The sequence below is a fragment of the Choristoneura fumiferana genome, chromosome 5, assembly GCF_025370935.1.
Source record: "Choristoneura fumiferana chromosome 5, NRCan_CFum_1, whole genome shotgun sequence".
NCBI lineage: Eukaryota > Metazoa > Arthropoda > Insecta > Lepidoptera > Tortricidae > Choristoneura > Choristoneura fumiferana.
The window spans coordinates 7,225,211-7,247,545 of record NC_133476.1 but is presented as its reverse complement, the minus strand read 5'-3'; the positions used below and the strand labels follow the sequence as shown (position 1 = coordinate 7,247,545).

General features: G+C 36.0%; 3 protein-coding genes and 1 long non-coding RNA gene across 4 annotated transcripts in view; all 4 read right to left on the bottom strand.

Moving 5' to 3' along the window:
- Positions 1-50: 50 nt before the first annotated feature.
- LOC141428020 (uncharacterized) lies at positions 51-1,670 on the bottom strand. The gene is made up of 2 exons (XR_012451394.1): positions 1,426-1,670; positions 51-974 (listed from the first exon to the last, which is right to left on the bottom strand). It is a non-coding gene; the product is annotated as an uncharacterized lncRNA (long non-coding RNA).
- Positions 1,671-4,325: 2,655 nt separating this feature from the next.
- Positions 4,326-22,335, bottom strand: part of LOC141428019 (uncharacterized) — a 28,194-nt gene continuing 10,184 nt past the window's right edge. The window contains exon 2 of the mRNA XM_074087698.1: positions 4,326-4,488. Coding sequence (XP_073943799.1) covers positions 4,373-4,488 — 116 coding nt within the window. The 3' untranslated portion in view covers positions 4,326-4,372. The remainder of the gene's footprint in view (positions 4,489-22,335) is intronic.
- LOC141428017 (uncharacterized) lies at positions 6,252-7,389 on the bottom strand. Its single transcript, XM_074087696.1, has one exon. The coding sequence runs from the start codon at positions 7,345-7,347 to the stop codon at positions 6,379-6,381; it is 969 nt and encodes a 322-aa protein (XP_073943797.1). The 5' UTR covers positions 7,348-7,389; the 3' UTR covers positions 6,252-6,378.
- Positions 9,135-11,699, bottom strand: LOC141428014 (uncharacterized). The gene has a single exon (XM_074087692.1). It carries the CDS (start codon positions 11,660-11,662, stop codon positions 9,308-9,310), a length of 2,355 nt encoding a protein of 784 aa, XP_073943793.1. The 5' UTR covers positions 11,663-11,699; the 3' UTR covers positions 9,135-9,307.

The following is a 22,335-nucleotide window of genomic DNA, read 5'->3' as shown; positions in this document are numbered from 1 at the left end:
TTAATCATATTATTGTATTGTGTTGTTAAGATAAAATAAATTTCTGTATTTTTTAAGATAATTATTTATTAAAAAAAACTCCTCATGCTTAAAATCTCAATGATGGATGATTTTGCAAAATGTTGCACTGCATTTGATAAAGATTTTATATCAATGATATTAGTGATAAAAAGTCAAAGGCTTTCTTTTAAGTACTCAGTAGCCCTTCATAATAATCTTATCAAATATTATATTGATACCTAAAGCTATTTTCAGCCTTGTCCATGATACACGAACGACAGCGATAATAATATAATAAAAATCAACAACTCTCCGTCTAAACTTCGTATAATAAGTACATGTACCTATATGAAATATACGAGGTCGAGTAAGAGAACCGACAAAATCTTAGCATTAATATCACAAAAATAGTTATATTAAAAGTACAAATAAAAACTTTACAAAACAGAATGTACACGTCGTTAAATTGTATAAAACATCTCAAACAATTTTAACTTTAGGTACTCACAATTCAATGAAAAATCATACCTGGAAACTCAAAATACGATATTTAATATGGTCATCAAATCAAGAAATAACTGTGAACACTAATTAAATGATACGAGGACTAAAGCGATTCTTGTTAACTATGGTTTTGATTTCTAATCAAATAGTGATGCTTTTACGATAGGTACGCCGATTACAAAATTTAACTAAAGATTTCTGAATTTAACTAATTAGGTATATTAGTATCTGGCCAGTTTTAATGGACGCTCCAGATAAATAATCAAAGAATGTTTGGAACCAAATAACATAATGAGTCTCTTGATCAGGCGGTAAAGTACAATGAAGCTGGACCTGCACTAGTCCCAAACTTCCCTGCAGACGCCCATGAAGTCTCTCTTGAAGCCATCCTGGCATGGCAAGTAGCCCATGAAAAATATGGCGTTATTGATGGGGACGAAGCGATTTGGCTTGATGTTGCGGATAATGTCCTGGAAATAAATGTATGGATAAGAATAATTAAGTATCTATGTAGGTAAAGTTTTAGATGGAACAGGCAAGTAAATCATACTTACACAACAATAAACCACTCTATGTTTTGGCATATAAATGGTAAGGCTCGGTAAAAAATAGTATACGGACGACGTAAGGCAAATTTGGTAACTAGTAATGGTATTGATATCATTGATTGGGAAAGCCAATTAACAAGTTGGATGTGAGGAAATAATAAGTTTAGTAAAGATTTAAACGTTATGGTCTAGGAGATCATTTCTGTTAAAATTTAGGTTTAAAACTGAAATTATGTAGGTACATTGATACATTATAGTCATATTATGAGAAACTGAGAAACTGGTTGAGCATAGGAACCTAAAATCAAAGCAAAATCTATGTCATAGGGTTACAACAAAATTTCGTAAAACAACTAGAAGAAAAGCTACGCACCACTGGTACATCCGTATTCTCTTTCTTGATCGCTGCTCTCTCCTCCACTTCTTGGACTTCATTCTCCCATTTATCTTCTACGTTTTCTTTGTGGTGTATATGCCTCGCATTTGCATAAATGACAAGGATAGATACAAGCAACAATACTAGCTTCGTCATTGTTGTTTATTTTTTTAAGCTCTATTTATTATAAAAGGACGTGTGTACTATCACCCGTTACATTTGTTTATGAATTTTCATTATTACGGGAGTCCTTTTAAATAGTGTGGCGTTATCTCAACTGTAGTACTTACGCCACTCCGCCATACGTCAGTCATTTTCTCAGTAGGTTCAATAAATGTGACATACTTATTCGTTCAGGTGGATAAAGCTTGAACTAACTAAATTCAATACTTTTATATCAGCTTTTGAACACAGTGGCGCCCCCCAGAAACTGTACAGTTGGTGGGGCGATCTCTCCCAGGTGCCAAGCAGACTGTTGACACAGGACGTTTTGACGCAAAGCTGTCTGCGTATTTGGGATTTTCAAGCAATACTTACGTCAGAGACTGTGGTTTTTATGGAAAGGAAACAGTACCATGCGTTAGTTAAATACGATACGGAGGTAAGTTCCACTGACCATTCGTGTAATCTATGACAAGATAAAGTCGTAAGGTTCATGAGCTCTGGTACTGGTGAGCAAAAATTTTATCAAAAATATCTGAACACGACTCTATTGTTAACGGCGTAGAAGCGTGTTCATATGTATCGAAAATACAAACTGAAATATAGATGCACAGAAAAACCAGAAAAATAAGGCCAGCGCTGGGAATCGAACCCAGGTCCTCGACATTCCGTGCCGTGTGCTATACCGCTACACCACCGCTGGACAACGATACAGACACGAATTTCTCCTATGCACCTCATATCTCAGCTTGTAAAAAATACAAAAAGATTCCAAAAAAACAATCTTAGTGTTCATATGTTTTTGAACAAATTTTTGCTCACATGTTCATGATCGACTGTACCTATATATTTTATTTTGTAAGAAGTGAAAACCCGAAATCGTGCGAAACTCCACTAATAAAAAACATTATTCTAACCCACGCGCATACTTAAATTAAGGTTTAGAAGTTTAGAGGAAGTCCAAGCTGAGGTTACGCAAAATTGCCTAAACAATACATACGATTTTTAAGAACATAATAATGAATGGAAATTTGAAATTGGTCCATCGACCAAACTTTCCATTCAATCAATAAATACTTAAACCTGAAGATATAGATACTTCATGCAGATTATTCTTGATTGGTATACTTTGTGTATCGAGTGTCGCCTCATGCATTTTGTTTACGATAATTTGTTTAAGTACCTACCTATATTTTTACACAATAATTGTGATAAAGTCTACTTAGAATTATATTATTCCTAGAATTAAAATACGCAGTTTTCCATCCATTTAACAATCGGATAGTAAACAACTTTCAGCCCGGGTTCAAGGTAATTTGTTTGATATGCTTTAACGTGCAATTCGTTGAAACACTCGTATGTCTATAACCTAAGTATATTTATATCAAAGAGGAGTGTTTCTCGTAAAAAGATTCAGCTTTATGCGAATCGGCATGATGATTCCCGACATTATCTAACTGCATAGTGAAAAGATTCCCGAGTGTCAAATTCGTATCGCTACTTTGTTACTAGACTTATCGTATAGTTATTTCTCGAATCATTTTGTTTTACTTGGCACTTTGTACCGTCTTGTTGTCTGGAAACAATGTACCTACCGATTTAATCGAGAATTATTTTCAGAACACTTGATATCAAGTATAATTGAAAGATCTAAGTATATAAGATAGTGAGTAAGTATGGATATGGTTAAGTAAGATGGGTTATGACGAGACTGAAAACCTCCTATCTAGGAGCCTTTCTGCGCGCTGAATTTAGCTACACACACACACAAGCACACACACGCACGCACTCACACGCTCGTACACATACACGCACACACGCACACACGCACACACACACACACACACACACACAGTGTTTAGGCTTAGAGTAAAGTAACTATATCTCTACTTCGCTTCGCTGTCATCTCACTCTTGGTGACGAACGGTTGACGACGGTGGTGGTGAAACGGCCTTACCAGTTAAAAATTCAAATCCAAATGAATTAATTTCACTTGATTTCACGTACAAAAAGATAACATAAATTACATTGAGTTTCACTAAAATTTACCAGATAAGGCATGCGAAATGGAACAAAATAAAAACTAAATCTAATTATTTTATAGTTTAGAAAATCCTGTACACTATAGAAACACTTTTCAACCAGCCAGTTTTTTAACAATATCTTAAATCTACTGAATTGATGATGGTATACACGTACATTTTTCCGGGATAAAAAGTAGCCTATGTCACTCTCGGACCCATAAACTATCTCTATTCCAAGAATCACGTCGATTCGTCGCTCCGTTACGGCGTGAAAGACGGACAAACACACATAGTATGGATGGATATAACTGTTTGCTACAAGCGACAATTTCGCCATCGGTACATATTTGTTGCGATATTGAGGTCGTATAGGTTTTTTAATACATTTCCTTAGCGTGACATCGCAAAATAAAAATATGCATGCATCGAAAATAGGTCTGCAGGAATCTGTCTGTCTGAGTTCAAATATAGCTCTTATGCATTTTCTTTACAATAAAAGAATGACATCCACATCAGAAGATCACCCCACAGTGTCACGCCATATCGCAGAATAGAGTGTATAGGTATACATGTTAAAGTTGGATATGGATAATAGCCTACATCTCTGACTGAGAGACGCACGCTCATAAGCATGCTTATTATTAGCATGCTAGTAACGAACATGTGTAACAGTACCTTTAGTGAGTTCGTTGGGTGAATAAAAATTTCAGAAACTTTCAAATGTCACGAAGTATTTAATGAGGTTGTAACTGAAAGTTCTAGTCGGGGTTGACATACGTCTCCCAAAAAGATCGGTTGGCATGGCCGAAGCGCCCGCGCCGCACACACTGCAGGTTGTAACCCATAACCTCTCCTTTTGGACACGATGTGGCATCTGCCGACAAACAGGGAAACATACAATTTTCAAATTGTTCTTTTTTGTAACTTTTTCCTTAATTTTATACTGTAGTTTTTAAGTATTTTCTTTGTAATTATTTTATTTTGAAAAAATGACTGCTAAGTTACTTGCGGCGCATTCTTCTTGGCAATGATGTTTTTCCGAAAGACCTGGTACTGGTAGTTTAAAAAATGACGTGTAAATGTGCCCATTGCGGCCTATTTACTGAATAAATGATTTGAATTTGAATTTAAATCCTGAAGGGTTAACCTAAATAAATTCTAAATTGGTTTGGTCATTCAATGTTGGGATTTACTGACTGATTGGACATTGGTTATGGTTAAGGTGTCTACCCATTACACCGTATCATACCATGACCGTAATTGCTACGTGTCAGGCAATAATATATTCTTTGAATTGAAAAGTATGAGACTATTCGCTGGGTGCGAAGTACTAGGTGGGGGTAATGAAATCTATCGCAGCGCTCATAGTGGCCAAAAGTAGAAATAATGTAGGCTCGGTCATCTGTCATACTCATATGAATCTGTCATTTACAAAGCAATTTGTTTAGACTTAACTACCTAATTTTAGTAATAGATGTTTGTGTTATTATGATGCGAGCTTGAATTATTGAACACTGTCCCTGTTTTGTTCTTAATTCCTCTACATCCCGGACATGTCCAGCAAATACCAACAATTTTCCTTATGAAACGGTTTGTGGTTGAAATTTTATATTGAGTGATACTCACAAAACCGGTCTTCAAAATAATACTCATTTTGATCTGAAAACGATATTTAATTTATTACTAGCGATATAAGAACAATTATATATTTTTTTCATTATTTAAAGAGACCATTAAGATAGCTTTATCTTTTTGTTTTACAGTAAAAGTACTTACAACTAAACATTAAGTAAACATTTCTGGCACGTTCCTATTACGGTCATGGCATGATACGGTGTAGTGGGTAGAGACCTTTATAGTAACTTGGTACAATTGACGCTACGAGATAATGCTAAGAGTAAAATTTGTAAAGAAAAGTAAAGATAGTGTAGCGACTGCTAGCGCCATCTTGTCAATCACTTAACATCAGGTGAACCGTCTGCACGTTTGCCTGCTGTTACATAAAAATAAGTTTTTGGTAAAAAAATAATTTTTAATACAAGATTTTTTCTGATTGTACTTTTTGTTGACTGTACTTGCATTGTCACCCAAACTACATTTGCATACCAAATTTCAAGTCGATACTATTAACCGTTGAAGAGTTCCGTCCTGCGGACTGCCAGTATGTCACTACCAGATTATTGTATTGTCACGTAATTTACATAAGTATGCCAAATTACAACTCAATCCAACTACTGGAAGTTGGTCGAATTTAACTTGCAAGATTTGACTACAGGCAGGTAGACAACGGGACAGGTGAAGCTAAATAAAAGCTTGTAAAAAACTAGTTGTGACACAAAACAACTGCAACATCCTGCATCGGCACTATCGAAGTTTCTCCACTTGGACACATAAAAACAGCCTCCGACGCTCTTTCTTCGGGACTTCGGTCCTCAGGCACAACATCTGCAGGGCTACTACGAAACATGAAGTTCGTATCGTACCGTTCTTGTCGCTCTTGTATTAAATAGTATAAGTGTCAGAGGGACCGCACGACACGAACTTCGAGTTTTGTAGTAGCCCTGCTGCCTAGAGAATGAGCGTGGAATGCATCATCTTGTTTTTGGGTAAAATAAATTTCATTAAAATTAAACAAAATAATTATCTTACTTTAATGAATAAACACAAACACTGGCTAACTAGACATTATGAAATACTTAAGATACGTGTTACACTGATTCCTAATTATTTTTTATACATAGCAACTTGAATAGGTATTTAAAATTTATATTTTCCTGTCCGAAACCAAAGTAGTTAATTTACGATAATCTTGATTAGGCAGGATAGCTGTTGGTTTAACTTTATCGTATCCGTGTTTATAGTTTGTTACATGACCAGAGTCATACTGAAGCGGCGCTTGATCTACAAAATATTGATGACCAGTTGAATGTGACCGAGGTACTAAGCTGCCCTGAAAGATGGATGGAGAACATCCGAGCAGAATCGGTTGGGCACAGCTTTGGATTCCAGCACGCGGATACAGCGCTATAGCTTGTCGTGATCCATAAGGCACTTGGTAACCTTCAGAAGTCCTCACGTAAGGCATAGTGGGCAGAATGTTGTTTATCATAGCGTCGTGAGCCAACTGCGCCAAAAACTCATCGTAGTTGGACGTCCTTCTCGCCAACCGAAGATTCAAAGGCAGCATATCTTGAGATTGATAAATGTTACTATTGAATATCTGTGCACTATCTTCAGAAGGTGCCAATCCGTGGATACGTGTATTATAATTTGATACAGGACTTGGATAACTCGGATTAAAACTTATTGGACTCGGATTAAAGAAAGGATATTCTTCAAAGGTCATTCCCGAGTTTTGCATATTTTGATCGTAGTCTGGCCTTTGATTGTTCCACTGTGATTGATCAATAGTTCCAAAATTTTCTTCAGCGTGTGGTAAATTTGACAACTTTAGGTTTTCCTCGAATTGAGATCTACGTTCCTGATCTTGAAAGAAACACATCACTTCACCATTTTGGGACTGTACACACGGATTTAATATCGATTTCTTAACTTGTTTGTGTTCAAAATCCACATAGTCTGGTTCATTGACTATTTCAAACACCTCTAGATCACCCGTAGCTGGATCAACGTATTCGAGTACTTGAATCGGAAAATTCTTAACCAGTCCAAATGTTGTACAAAGTAGCAACATTATTTCACACTGCATTATTGTGAGCTGGTTTATGTTCATGAACTTATTTACTGTATACACCGCCGATAAATGACACTCAACTCCTCCAATTACTTTATTTAGCACAATCGTCTTATGCCTGATTTGTTGTATGATGTTGCAATGTAATTTTAAGTAAGGAATTTATATATGTCAACAAACTTAATGCAAAATTTTCTTTCGAAAGAATGTTTATGTGACGGGTTTTAAATTATCATTGATTTTTTTGGAGTATTTTTGTATTTTTTATTTCAACTCCAAATTTTGTTAGTTTTACGGGTATCCCGTGAAACCATATCGAATATACAAACTGAGACATGGATGCACAGAAAAACCAGAAAAAGAGACCAGCGCTGGGAATCGAACCCAGGTTCTCAGCAATCTTGTCTGGGTGAGCGGTTACTTCCGAAAGAATGTGACGTCTCTCGATGAGAGCGGAACATAGATGTCGCTAGTGCTGCTGCTTAAGTAGCGTAGTAGATAAAAAGCAACCTGAGATATGTAATGCATAGGAAAAATTCGTGTCTACATTCCTGTCCAGTGGTGTTGTAGGGGTTATAGCACGCAGCACGGATTGCTGAGGACCTGGGTTCGATTCCCAGAGCTGGTCTCTTTTTCTGGTTTTTCTGTGCATCCATGTCTCAGTTTGTGGGTTTTAAATTGTAAGTATATATTAGCAACGAGAATAACACGTAATTAGGTACCTACCTCTAACTTTAAACTGTACCTTTAGCTAACTATTACATATTACCTATTGAAAAAAAAAATATTGGGTTACCTACATCTAATTAGCGTGCAAAAAGACAATCAAAAAACCCGACGGCCTTAAAAAATAAAAAATAAGAAAACAAGTACTCAAAGTTCAACAGTCGCGACCCATTAGGTACTTACGAAGAATTTTTGAGCTGGTCATTTTTGATTTGAATGGGTCCCGACTGTTGAACTTTAAGTTAGCTACTTAACAGAGTTCTAGCCCACTAGACTTGTTTTCTTCTTGATAGTATTTTTTAAGGAAGTCGGATTTTTTTATTTTTTAAATTTATTGTTTTACTAGCTGACCCGGCAAACTTCGTACCTACTGCCTCATTGTTTTCTTCATATTTACTCACCTTTTAAACCTTCCCTGGACTTCCACAAATAATTCAAAACAAAAATTAGCCAAATCGGTCCAGCCGTTCTCGAGTTTCAGCGGGAGTTTTAGTGATTTTTATTTTTATATATATAGATTTCACACTTTTTTGACATTTCTGTGAAAACGGTAGATTAAAACTATTATGACCCATATACCGGGTGTGGCCTGTCACACATTCATCATTAGTTCAGCGACTTTTAAAAAATATATTTTTTAATTTTTATTACACGTTTAAGTTTATTTGAAGAAGCAATGTAAACACGGCGTCAGTTGTGTTCTAGGATGGCGTACCTACATTGATAGCAGTATTTAATTTGTATGAAAAAAGAAAACTACAAAGATTCCATTATTTCTAAAAGTCGCTGAACTAATGTTGTTCAGTTTGACGAGTATGATCTATGTTTTAATTTTTTGCTCGGCCACATCCCGTATATTTAGGATGGCCTAATTATTAGCTTTTAGCATACATACCTACATAGGTACATACCTACGGGTCAAACACATAACCCTGCTTCTTTGCAGTCGGGTAAAAAGTAGACTTCAAGATTTTACTTATCTTGTTCATGAGATTTTATTTGAAATCTTTATGCTATTCCACAACAATTAGGTACCTAATTAAGCATGATATTGATTAGTAAGTATAGTGAACAGTTTGTTCATTAAAGAAATAATCACATTTATATTTTTAAAAAGCTTTATTGCCTAATTGTGATCGTTGTTACATTTCGATTGATTCATATAAAAAATAAATAATTTAAGTAACTAAAATGCCTACTCTACAGAGAAAATTATTACAAAACCATTTATCGTTATCACTTGTTGATACCAAGATATTTTTTATCTCCCTCGTTACAGCCTATCAGTAATCAAAATAGATTTTTGTTTTAAGTTCCTGATAGGTGTCCGCTTCACTTTGGTTGGACTGCCGATTTTCGTGATGTCCCGCTTTGAATGCGTGTTTGTGGTTTCGGTGTTGCGGTAACTCTGTGACGCGTAGCTTGGCGCGGAGTATGAAGAGTGAGATTTAGCCAGATGACCGGCTGCTACGTTGGGTGAGCAGCTCAGCAGCAGAGGGATGGCACAATTACCCACATGGGCATTCGGGAACACACCTACTGCACCTGCACCGGAGGTGGCACCAGCCCCATAACCACTAGCACCGTAACTACTAGCTCCGTAACCACCGCCTAATGACAAGCCAGATCCGTATGCTCCTCTTGATGAAGCATGAAACGAGGCATCCTTCCATGACTTAGATTTCGGCACATCCAGGGATGACTTGAAACCAGAGTGCAATCCATTGGGACTAATCTGCAAGGAGGCACTGTCACTTACACCATCTGCTGACTTGCCGTGAACACTGAATGAGTGCAACTGTTTTGATTTCTCCAACTGACCAGACGGCATATGCTGCAGCGCAGCAGCCACTTCAGACTGTTGACTTTGACCAACCATTTGATCAGATAACTTCATCAACTTTTCATGTTCGGCACTTTTACCTTGATCATTGGAGCTTAGCGAAGTATCGATGGACGGAATTCTGCTTGCTTCGGAGTTGTCGAAGTGAGAGCTCTTGGCTTCTATTTCCTCGTGTTTCAAAGTAGAGTTCTCAAATTTAGATGCTTCATTTTTTAATGAACTTTTTTCTAGGTTTTCGGAATTATCAATTACTTTGGCTTGAATTTGGTGATCAGCGGATTTCATCAAATTAGTGGTATCGATAGTAGGACCAATCTTTTCATGATCCACATTAAGTTCTGAGCCTTCGCTTGATTTTGTCGTTTTAACCAATTGAGAGGACATCTGTTTGTCACCCATTTTGGCTTCAGTCGCAATCATGGAATGATCATCTTTGAAATTTTGAATATTTCCGTGACCAAGAGCCAGCTGCCTCGCGTTGTGAGAAGAAGATAACTGATTATGATTGTGAGAAGATGATAATTGCTGATGATTCTGAGAAGATGATAGTTGATGTTGATTGTGAGAAATGCCAAGATTTGTTTGTGATTGAACTAATCCGTGGCTGCCTTGACCGCTATGAATTTCCTTTTGTCTTCTTCCAAACGATTGACCTTGCTCATTTCTCACAGATTGCTCTTTATGCTCATTTGTGCTGTGAAGAGCTGCGGTTGATTCACTCAATGTCGAAGCTGATGATTCCAAGTCAGTTTTTAAATTAGATGACTCGATGTTAGCGGACTTTCCATGTGCCTTCCAGCTAGATGTACTATCTGCCGATTTGCCGTCTATTCTCATTTCAGTGGCATCTTTGCTGAAACCACTCTGTTCTGCATGTGTTGCAACAGCAAGAGATGATGGTTGATTTTCACTCCTCGCCTGTTTGTGGAATGAACTGTTTTCAAGAGCAGCAGATTTCATTTCGATGTGCTGTGTGTTTTGAAAACTGTCTTCTATATTCTTTACCAATTCTACGTTCATCTCGATATTTTCAATGGCATCTTTCCATTGAGCTATTCTTTCCTCCTCTGACTTGGTTAACTCCAAATGTGTTTTTGGCACATCTGCTTCCTTGAATGCGCTTGCGTGCATTTGCACGTTCATTGATTCCAAGTTTCCGAAGTTAAGTTGCATTTGATCCAGAGCTTGTTTAGCGGTCTCAACCTCTCTCTGCAATTTGACGTCAGATTCAAAATCACCTTGTTTCCATTGAGTCATTCTTGAATTCTGTTCAGCTCTTTGCAGCTTCTTTTGCAAGGCGTTAACAGCTTCTTTAGCCATTTGCAAGCTCTGTGCTACTTCACTCTCTGATATGTCATCCTCGCTGTCGTCTATTTGGACGCCGTCAGTGAGCTCGCTGGACTTAGCAATGATTTCATCATCACACTTGGCTTCCATCTCCTTCATACACTTGTTCTTAGTTTCCTTGGATTCAGCTGAATGGGCTTCGACTTCTTCGTCTTCGCTACGGAATACGTGTCCATGGTGTCCAAGGTGTCCGTGATGATGATTGAAGATCAGCGGCTTCTTCAGTCCAAGGTGGTGCGGTATCACGGGCTGCACGTAGGTGTGGTGGACCACGGGCACGGGGTGGATGGGCGCGACGATATGACCGTAACCCTTGTGCAGGGTCGGTGACCGTTTCCCGATTTTGGTGACATCGAAGTCGGTTGTTTCGTCGATCGGGATGGTCGGGCCTGCTATGGCGATTGCCGCCAGAGCAGATAGCACAACTAAGGTCTTCATTGTGTGCTATCGTTGTGTGATGCTAAGTGTGATCTACTGGAGCATTTATACTAAATTCATTAAATGTTTAGCTGTACCCCTTCCCAACGCAGGTAAGTACAGCAGTACGTGCCGTTAGCGATGACGCGTGCGGGTTGTGCTGAGGCGGCGTGTTCAATACGACCGACCGTGTCATCGATTCACGTTCTAAGAATACATTTGAAACATTATGACTATCACGTATTTCAAGTATTGATAGATAATTTCAGGAATAATACATATTTTTCCTTATAACAATTTAATTCATAAAAATACTTACAATAGCCAATATTTACATAGGTACAGGTGGTCCATTTAGATCGGTCAGTATGGTAAAGTCTGAAACTATAATACATACGAAGATCTGTTCTTAGGAACCATGTCATCGATTTTAGTAACAAGAAAAACTGCATTCTAACATTTAAAAAAAAACTTGTTATCAGTACGGGAATCGAACCAGAGGCCATGTCTAACGTTTCTGACGTTCGCGATCGCAATAAAGTGACAGTTTTTGTATTGGAAATCTGTCATTTGATTGCGATCGCGAGCGTCAGTAACGTTAGGCAATACGGCCTCAGGTTGTTTTAAAAAAAAAACACATTATTTCTATTTGGATATCGATAGTGTGGGTCATAATCATAAGCAATAATTGTTACTTTGAAATATGATATCTAGAATGAATAAAATGGATTGTTTTCATATTCTTTAATAATGTAAGTTTTGTTTTTCAAAACTTCCGGGTTCGATTCCAGAGTTGAGTACAATTTAATGTACGAATGCAGTTTTTCTTGTTATTAAAATCGATGGCATGGTACCTAAGAACAGATCTTTGTTTTAGTATGTCTTATAGTTTCAGACTTTCCCATACTGACCGATCTAAATGGGCCACCCTGTATAAACAGCGGAAGTCGGTTTCTTGGTTTTTAATCAAGTTTAGTACTGATCGTTTTTCTCAATAACTGTTATTAACTACGTTTATTTCCAAGTAAAAAAATGTAGTAGTAGTAGTAGTAGTCCAACTCGTGTTTTATCGAAGTATTTTCTATAATTTTATTAGTTTACTTTGACATTTAGAGACTACTATGTATATCTCTGAATTATTTAGATTAGGAATTGTATTATTAACTCAGGGACTTTATACATCCCCTTGCTATATTTGAAGGCTGTACTTATATTGTTAAGCTTATGGATTTTTAAACTTGTATATTTCTAGTTTAATTTCTAGTCACAGGCTCGCGACGTCGAAGTTCCCAAGACAATCCCATAGAGCTTATGGGAACGGAAGCAAACCATGCCCTCGGTACCGCTCTGCTTTCAGAGCATGACATGAGTGCGTGTGAGCTAACTTTGGAGGCGGCAGACGTGAGCTTGCCTTCGGAATCCAAAAGCTTAATGGTTACTTGACCTGAAATGTATAGGTATTTCAGAATTAAATTATTATTATTATTTAATTTATGACGGTGGAAGCATTCTACACTTCCACTGAACGTAGATATAGTTAGTGTTTAATTTTGTAACTTATGGACCCCATATATCCGTGTATTACTATTATTATTATTTTTTAATTTTATTCTTTAATTGTATACTTTAGTTTTTAAGAATTTTATTAGTAATTATTTTATTTTGAAAAATGCCTTTCTGCCAAGTTTCTTGCGGCGCATTCTTCTTGGCAATGATGGTCTTTCCGAAAGCGATGGTAGTTTAAAAAATGACGTCTAAAAGTGCCCATTGCGGCCTATTTACTGAATAAATGATTTGATTTGATTTGACTATCTCTTACTTACTAATGCATATAACTATTATACTACGAGTATTTATACAAACTTACTGGCACGCCAGACCACGTTTTTCTGTATTTTAATCGCCAACCCTTTTAAAAGAATAACACACATACTGCTTAAACAAATTTAAATAATTTTCTGTGTATATTTTCAACAAAAAAGACACAAGGGCTCCGATAAAATTGGGCATATAAGGCTTTTTGGTGGGAAAAACGATTTTACCTACTACTTAGGTCTCGTGTCTAGCTAGGATAATGCGTTTTTCGATTCTGTAAGCACAAAGTAAAGCTCGGTCGCCTAAGTATTCGTTATGATAACCACCATAGTTCGTTCGTTCGTTAGAACACCATTATAATTATTAATTTATTTTTGTGTAAACAACTTTTAATGATTAATTTTATTGTAAATATTGTGTATACCTAATACCTTTAAACGAAAAAAATATTTACTTATACAAATATTTATCTAGGAATTTATTTCGGGTTCCGGAAACGGCTGTAACAATTTCGCTAAAATTTGCAATTTCTAGACATGCAATTTTATATTTGTGCCCCTAGTGTAGGTAATTATATAACCTTACCAACAAAAAGTTAGAAAACCCCCGACATTGTCAATTCAAAGTTCAATATCTCAAAAAAGGCTGAACCGATTTTGATAAAACATGTCTAAGAACCATCGCTAAAATACCTGATTTGAAAAAAAAACGCATTCAAATCGGTCCACCCGTTTAAGAGCTACGGTGCCACAGACATACACACAGACACACAGCGGTCAAACCTATAACACCCCTCTTTTTGCGTCGGGGGTTAAAAAATACATTAAAATTTAATATTAATTTAGCTAGTCAGATAATTTATTAAAATAAGATTAAACTCCGGAAATCTTTTACGTCCACTGTACCTACCTGTAGGTACCGAAATACATTTATCGAAAACAAAACAAAACAATACCTACTAACCAATAGGTACGTCGTTTTAAAATTAAAACTCTTTTTGCAAAAATAATATTTAAAAATGTTTAATGTTTATTTGGGCAAAAAACGGTACAATATAAAAAACTTAAGAAAAGAAGACTTAAATAAAACATTAAAAAGAAAAAATTAAAAAGTGTCGAAAATTTTCAGTTTAGGTACTACTTAACCACCCAGCGTCTTTGAATGCAGAAATCCGAAATAAAAAGTGGCCTATTTATATTCTCAATGTTCATCATACTATCTACTCGCCAAATTTTGCCAAGATTTCTAATTTAATTTATCTAAATATTTTTATGTAAGAATTATACCCGTTGTAGCTAAATAAAGGCAGTGAATGTAAAATCACATACATATATATAGGTAGGTAGGTATGTAAAAGTGCGGAATTGCAAATAGCATTCAATTGCGACATTCGAAGTTCAGCTGAGTAAATTTCTTACTACAAAGTTTGATGTTTATCGTTTCATAATAATATATACTTCGGTACAGCCGCCAGAAAAAAATATCTGAACGTACCTACCGCCAACTGCAAAAGTAGTTGTGTAAATTGCCTTTTCATGTTGTGATAGGTTCACAAATGGTCAAGAATTGGTCAAGAATGTTGGCAATTGAACATTAAGTTTTTTTTAATTTTTATTTATTTGATAAGCATAATACCTCGCAACAGAGGTAGCAAAACCGTAGCATATGACAGTTTTATGTTAGGGTTGGCGAGTATGATGAATCATGTACTTACTTACCTACTTTACTGTACGTATTATTAATACAATTTAATGATAACCTTACTGACCCTCTTTTGATTTAAACTTGTTTAATTTTCTATCAAAGAAAATAAATTAACATGTCAATGTCAATGCTAAATGCATTTCAATGTGTCTATCATTTTGGTTATGAAATCACGTATTTTCCATATTTCATTCAAATATTAATATGGAATCTTTATTGCTTGATAATATTGGTGTGCTTGAAAAACAACTAACAAAATATTATACGGTCGTTTTAGACTAAAATTGTCTTTTTTTTTTAGCACTAACCTTGTCCTGACAATAACGAATGCAACAAAAAAATAATTATCCAATTCGGTGCCGTCGTTCGAAAGTTACGCGCGTAAATTCATTTTGGCGGTTCATTTTTATTTATATACAGATATATAATAAATTGTATGATTTAAATAACAATTAATTTTCATTTGTTCGATGTACTTACTTAGTGACAACCCTGACGTACAACTGCTACAGATTTGCTAGTTCGATTGCGACCTATGTTGATAACTTTGATAAGTTATTATTGCTGCAGACCGTATTCCCAGATAGGAAAGGGTCGGTTTACACCAATACGCGACGTGACGCTATGTCTCGGTGTGAACTGACCGTAAGTGCAAACAGCATCATATTTTTATTACGAACGACGTATAGTCGAATAAACTGAATCTGTACCAGGGTGAAACATTTGTGCTACTTATGTAATGTTGACATTGCATAATTTTGTCAAGGAAATCATAGTGAAATTGATTATTAAAAGGTTATATAAGTTATAAGGTTATAGATGTATATTATGAATCAGTTTGTTCGATATTCGACTGTATAAATATTTTTGGTCAAATGAAAAGGGAGTAAAATGGTTTGATTTTAACTCTCTCTCCCTAAACGAAGGGTTTTTGATTGGAAGATATCAGGCTCGCACCTATTGGGTTTTGAATAAGTTGGTTAACAAAATTTGACTTGAAATTTGGACCATGTTGAATTTCAAGGAAAATTTTGTACATGTTCAAAAACATCCCGAAGAAATCTACATACCTGCGCGTAGCAATTTATAGGTATACAAAATTCCAGCCTAGGAGGTTCGTATTCTGGAATAAGATGCACATATACCTACTGGAAACTTATTAAAATAAATGGATATTTTAAAATCTTTTATTGCATAGAAAAAATAAATAATTACAAAATCAATAAGTTACCTATCAATACCATTTTCAATCATATATTCACTACCTTTAAAGCCGTTAGCTACTCTTTTACTCTTGAATATTTAACCTTCTTGAACGTTAAACCGGAAAATCTTTTTGGTGCTCAGCTACTTCGTGATTCTCATTCACGATCAGGTGATGGTGGTGAACGGGGTGGCTGGCCCTTTCCGCATCCGACCAGGATTTTTCCATATTTTCCCTCAGCTCCGTGGTTTCCTCCTGGTTCTCATTCTGCTTGTACGAAGGAGCTGAATACGAGTGAGCGTGGGCCAGGTGACCAGCAACAACGTTCGGAGCGCAGCTTAGGAGAAGTGGAACACCACAACCGCCAATTTTGGCGTTGGGGAAGTAGCCCACGGCACCACTGGGTGAAGGGGCAAGGATGCTCGCCGACGCGCCATAACTGGGAGCCTCGTAGGTGCGCGCGTGCTCGGAGGTCTCTCCGTGGAGGTCTTCTTCCCTGTAGTGCGGGGCGGTTGGAGGGGCCAGATAGAGCGCGATGGGGGCTAGAGGGGCACCGGAGCAGGGCGGTCCGTACGACGCTGAGCCGTAGGATGCAGCACCGCCATAAGACTGTACTCCGCTGTATGGTGCTGACTTTCTTGTTCTCAAAAGGTCCTCGGTTGGCGCACCAAACGCCGATGAACCGATAAACACAGCGATAGCGATGGCGATCTTCATTGTTGATGAGATTGGTGAGTGACAGTGTGATGATGTAAAATAAGATGGACTATTTATATAGGATAGTTACCTACCAAGCGAGTGTCAGATATTGATTATCAGTGTTATTGTAGATTTGAGCAATTTAAGGCACGTTCGTGAGAGTTAAATTTTATCTTCGTTGGAGCACGTAGGTACCTAAGTGACGAAGTTTTAACGTGCGTGAGTCATTGCCTTCCGCATGTAATTTAGGGCCATATCAGCACACAATAAGAAAAAAAAGTACCTAACTACTGGCAGTCTTAAAATTTCACTTCGAATGCGAGAAAACGCTTTCTGTGAAAGAATTAAGTAATGCGTTTCTTATTCCTCCAGTCCATAAAACTTTCATAAGTTTTTAAATAAATTTCGGCGGCAAAAGATTATCAATTATGTCTTTTGCTCTTTGTTCGACATCATAATTTTCACTATCACTTGACGACATTGTGAGAATAATCAATTTATTTGAATCGTTTATGATTTACGCTCTATAACAATTTCTAAGTTTTCGCGGTAAGTATTTTTTCACCTCAGCACCTCAAACAGGCAGGTTTTGCTATTTAAAATCGCATTTTGCTCACTCCGTGAGACAAAGTAACTTTTTAATTATTTTTTTAAATGCTGAGTACAGTGTTGGGTCTACTCACTGAATTCCAAATATTTGAACCAAAGAGGATTTTAACCTTACTTTGATCTGTCATTTCACTTCAACACGAAAAAAGCGAGAGATAAGATCAAATGTGATGATTACAATCTTAAATTAAATTTTTGGTATTAAAAATATATCGATACCTAATAAATTACATGACAACGAAATATTTCCAAAATGTAAATTTTCCCGATCTTTTAATAAAGTATGCAACCTCGTTGCACGAAAGCCGCTTCTCTTGTTTTTTTTTATAAAAGAATTCCGTATACTGCCTCTACAGTTGGAATAATTATTTGTTAAATTGAATGAATTTTTATCAAATCTATTTATGTTTATGTAAATATAATTTAATTTGTAAATCTTAATAAAATACATAATTAAAGGTTTAATAACATTTATAAAAATATACGTTTATTGTTCAACCTTTTTAATGACCCCAAGATGAGGCTTTTTGCAGTATTAAAAAATAAGTGTGACATTAGTACAAGAAGTTCTTACAATGCATGTTATGAGTATGAGATTTGTATAGTAGATCTACTCGACACTTTTTTATGGTTTTAAATGTGATTATTATATTTCTTTCTTAATAATCGGATTCTATTTAAAAATTGTGTTTGTTTTGTAAACAGGTAGGTATATGTGGTTTTATTCTTATGTTACATTTAAATTATGTTCTCGCTGCTGAGGTGAAAAATTGTATGTGTCACACGAGACCAAAGTTTTTTTGCATCTCGTGTATTTGAATCCCTTGCTGCTTTCAGGATTCTAACCTAGAATCACTCGCTGCCGCTCGTGATTCAATTATAGAATCCTTCGCTTACTCGGGATTCAAAATCAACACTCGCAACAAAAAACAACTTTGCTCTCTTGTTGCACAAATAACTATTTCCAACCAGACACAGATATAATAAAATCGCATCGGCGAAATGGTCCATATACAAACTGGAATAAATACAATGGCGCCACCTTCTATGCGGAAAAAGCATAGAACTAAGACCACGTAGACTAAGAACGTAACTTTTCGTCATGAAAATGGTCCACACACAATCTTATTTTATGCCAAAAAATAAGCAAGCTGTTTGAGTTTATCTAAGGCAATCGAACCACAACTCAGTCATTGTAAAAATATCCCTATTTCCTCGAAATGTTTTTAAAAACTGGTCAAGTGATTTCAGTACATCTTTAACGTGAACCTAATTAACGTGAAAATATATATCGTTGTTATTAAAAACCGGCCAAGAGCGTGTCGGACACGCCCAAGATAGGGTTCCGTAGCCATTACGAAAAAATTAAGTAATATTTTTCTAAGGATTTCGTATTGTATACGGAATCTTTCAAGTTTAGGTATATTTTATACCTTAAGCTGCTATTTACTCTTAAACTACTAATAATTCTCAAGCAAACTTAGCCGTTACAGTTTTCCTTGAAAGTTTGATATACTTACTATATACCATCCTAAATTTTTACAAATTTTTCCACCCACCGGTTTAGAGTGGGGGGGAGACGCTCGATTTTAATGAAAATTTGCACTTTAGTTGAATATTTCGCAAACAAATCACTGAATCGAAAAATCGTCTTAGCAAACCCGTTTAATGGTTGGATGAGGAAAAAAAATCACCCCAATTTTACGTCTATGGGAGGTACCCTAAAAATATATATTTTTTTATTTTATTATTGTACCTTTTTCTCGGCATATTTTACATATATATTCGTGCAAAATAACAGCTATAGTCCCTGACTACTGACTTCAAAAAAAAGGAGGAGGTTCTATGTTCCAATGTTTGTATTTTTTTTTTATGTATGTTCACTGATTACTCAGTCAATTGTGGACCGATTTTCAAAATTATTTTTTTAATCGAAAGGGTATTCTTCTAAGGTGGTCCCATTGTCACCAAGTCAAGATCTGATGATCCTAGGATCCTAGGGAAATCGAGGGCAAGCTATGGCGATTTTGTCATTTTTAGCATTAAGATAATTCAGAAAGTATCATTTGGTAAACTGAACCTGATGAAGAAGACCGTGGATGACCAATGGAACTCGTCAAAGATGAAGTAATGTAATCGTCTACTCGTCTATAAACGATCATGATTAATATACCTAGATAAGTGGCTAAGAAGGAGCTTTAAGTTAATGATTCTTTCGAACTGATCTGATGCTGAAGCCGGAAGGTAGGCAACGGAACTCTGTACCCCTAGTGTAAGTTTTCGGTTACAAAATACGGATTGCGTTCGCGTAAAATCTCAAGTTGTATGGAAACACGAACATCGCAAACGTTCCGCTAGAGGCGCTGTACGAATACGTCATACAAATTGAGATTTTAACGCGAACGCGATCGAGACGTATTTTGTAACCGAAAACTAACACTAAGGGCACTGTTATAAAACAACGTAACTAAGCCGTGTTTGGGCTTAATGGAATCGATGTGAGATGTACTTCGGCTACAAATTACTAAAAAGTGAGAAATAAAGAAAAATTTTAACAAAAAAGTTAAACCGACTCCAAAAAATTAAAAATTTAAAAATTGAGCCGACTAAAAATCCCGTGAAAATATTTTTCATGGTAGGTACCTACTAGCTCGAAGTCGGTGACTTAGCACGACCCAGCAGGATGGATTGAAACCCATAGTATGTAGGTGAGGTAGACGAATATTGTTCCATTCCTGCTGGCTCGTGCTGAGGCACCGACTTCGAGCTAGTAGGTACCTAGAATAATATTTTCAAGGAGTTTGTAGTCGGTTAAATTTTTTGTTATTTTTTTATTTTTTTTGGGTCGGTTTTACTTTTTGTTTAAATTCTTTTATAGTAATTGTATCAACATAAATAAAAAATAAGAATAATACAAATAAGAATAGCATAGATATAGGTACATACTGATATCGAGTACCCAACCACAGATAGCTTCTTAATCATGCTTTATGCTTGTCTTATTTTTAACCGACTTCAAAATCAATTCTTGTTACCTCAGAACTCCGTCATTTATGAACCGATTTCAAATATTGTTTTATTGTTCGTCTAGGAATGCTTTCAATTTTCAAAGTCAAAATCAAAGTCAAAGTCAAAATATCTTTATTCAATTTAGGCTAAAACAAGCACTTATGAATGTCAAAAAAAACTACCAAAAACCTCTGTTGAGAAGAATCCGGCAAGAAACTCAACGAGGTATATTTTTTTAAACTGATTTACAATTAGGTCCCATAAGCACCAAATCAGGATCTGATATTGGATCCTAAGGAAATCGAGGGAACTCTTCAAATATTGTAGGGACACCTATGGTAATTTCGATATATTTAGTAGGTAGTACTCGTAGTGGTACACGTGCATTTGCTCTTGAAAATCATCATTTGGTGAATTGGAACTGATGATGAAGACCACATTTGACCAACGGAGCGACTACTCAATAACAAGTACTTCACGGGTTGAATTTAAATTACTTTACCGCAGTTGCTAAGCAATTTAAGCTCGTCGTAATGTATATGGTGAAATGGAACGGGTGATGAAGCACCAGGACTCCTCAATAATGAACGTCTCTGCATCGGAAAAAGCAATTTTTCGTAAAAGGTGACGAGCAGTTAATATCAGATCTTTTACACTAAAAATCGTGAACAAAAATTAACAAAAAAGACAGTGAAGCGACAGTAGTTAGGGTTCCGTTTATCACCCTTTAGCACTGAAACCCTAAAATAAAATACTGTTTAGATTTCCTCAAGAGAGGAGATAGATTGTGTAGGTAAGTGTAGGTACGTACCAATATCTATAGCTTGGACAGGTCATAGCAAATATATCGATATCGACACGGCCAGTTACAAAAATATGTATACACGACCTTAATGTTATAAGTACATACAGTCGTGTATAGGTACATATTTTTTAACTTTGCCCGTGTCCATATCTTTATACATGACTGTACATAGGTATGGAAATAGAACAAGATTAAATAGAGTCGTAATACCTAAGATTATGTTATGATTATCTAAAGTGGATATTATCGTAATGTAACATACCTAATTTGATCTTTTTTAGTTGCATAATGTGTCTGCCATAGTTTTGTCAAAATGGCATTCCTGAAACAGTTTTGTGACAATTTAAATTAGTAAAATTACTTACTTATGGTTGTTTCTAAATATTTTAAAATGATGAAATTAGAAACGGTTAATAAAATAAGTGGGTATGGTCAATTTTAGGCAACCATTATAAAAATTGAAAAATATAATTATTAAATAATACTGCACATAATACGACTCTATTAATCTTGTTCCATTACCGTGTTGTGGTTGGTTTGCGGTGACCTGTCCGAGCTATGCTTATATGAACAAAATATTGTGTATTACCCCACAATGACACTCGCATTGTGCTGTGCCATTAACAGCAACTTTAGTCTAACTTTACTAAACTATAGTAAGTAGACAGGTAAGGTAATTTGGAATACCAGGTAAAAAGTTAACGATTGAGTTAAACCAGCTGGCTCTTTTCTCGGACATCGTATCAATTTATTGCTATCGCCATACAAGGCGAAAACGCAGCGAAGCCTTATGAGCACCCTACCCAATGACAGTAATCTGGGTGACATATTGAGTACCTACAGATTTTT

Bases quoted from the DNA above. Each gene is read 5' to 3' on its own strand.
- LOC141428014 (XM_074087692.1), bottom strand. From the start codon at position 11,662: ATGAAGACCTTAGTTGTGCTATCTGCTCTGGCGGCAATCGCCATAGCA.
- LOC141428017 (XM_074087696.1), bottom strand. From the start codon at position 7,347: ATGAACATAAACCAGCTCACAATAATGCAGTGTGAAATAATGTTGCTA.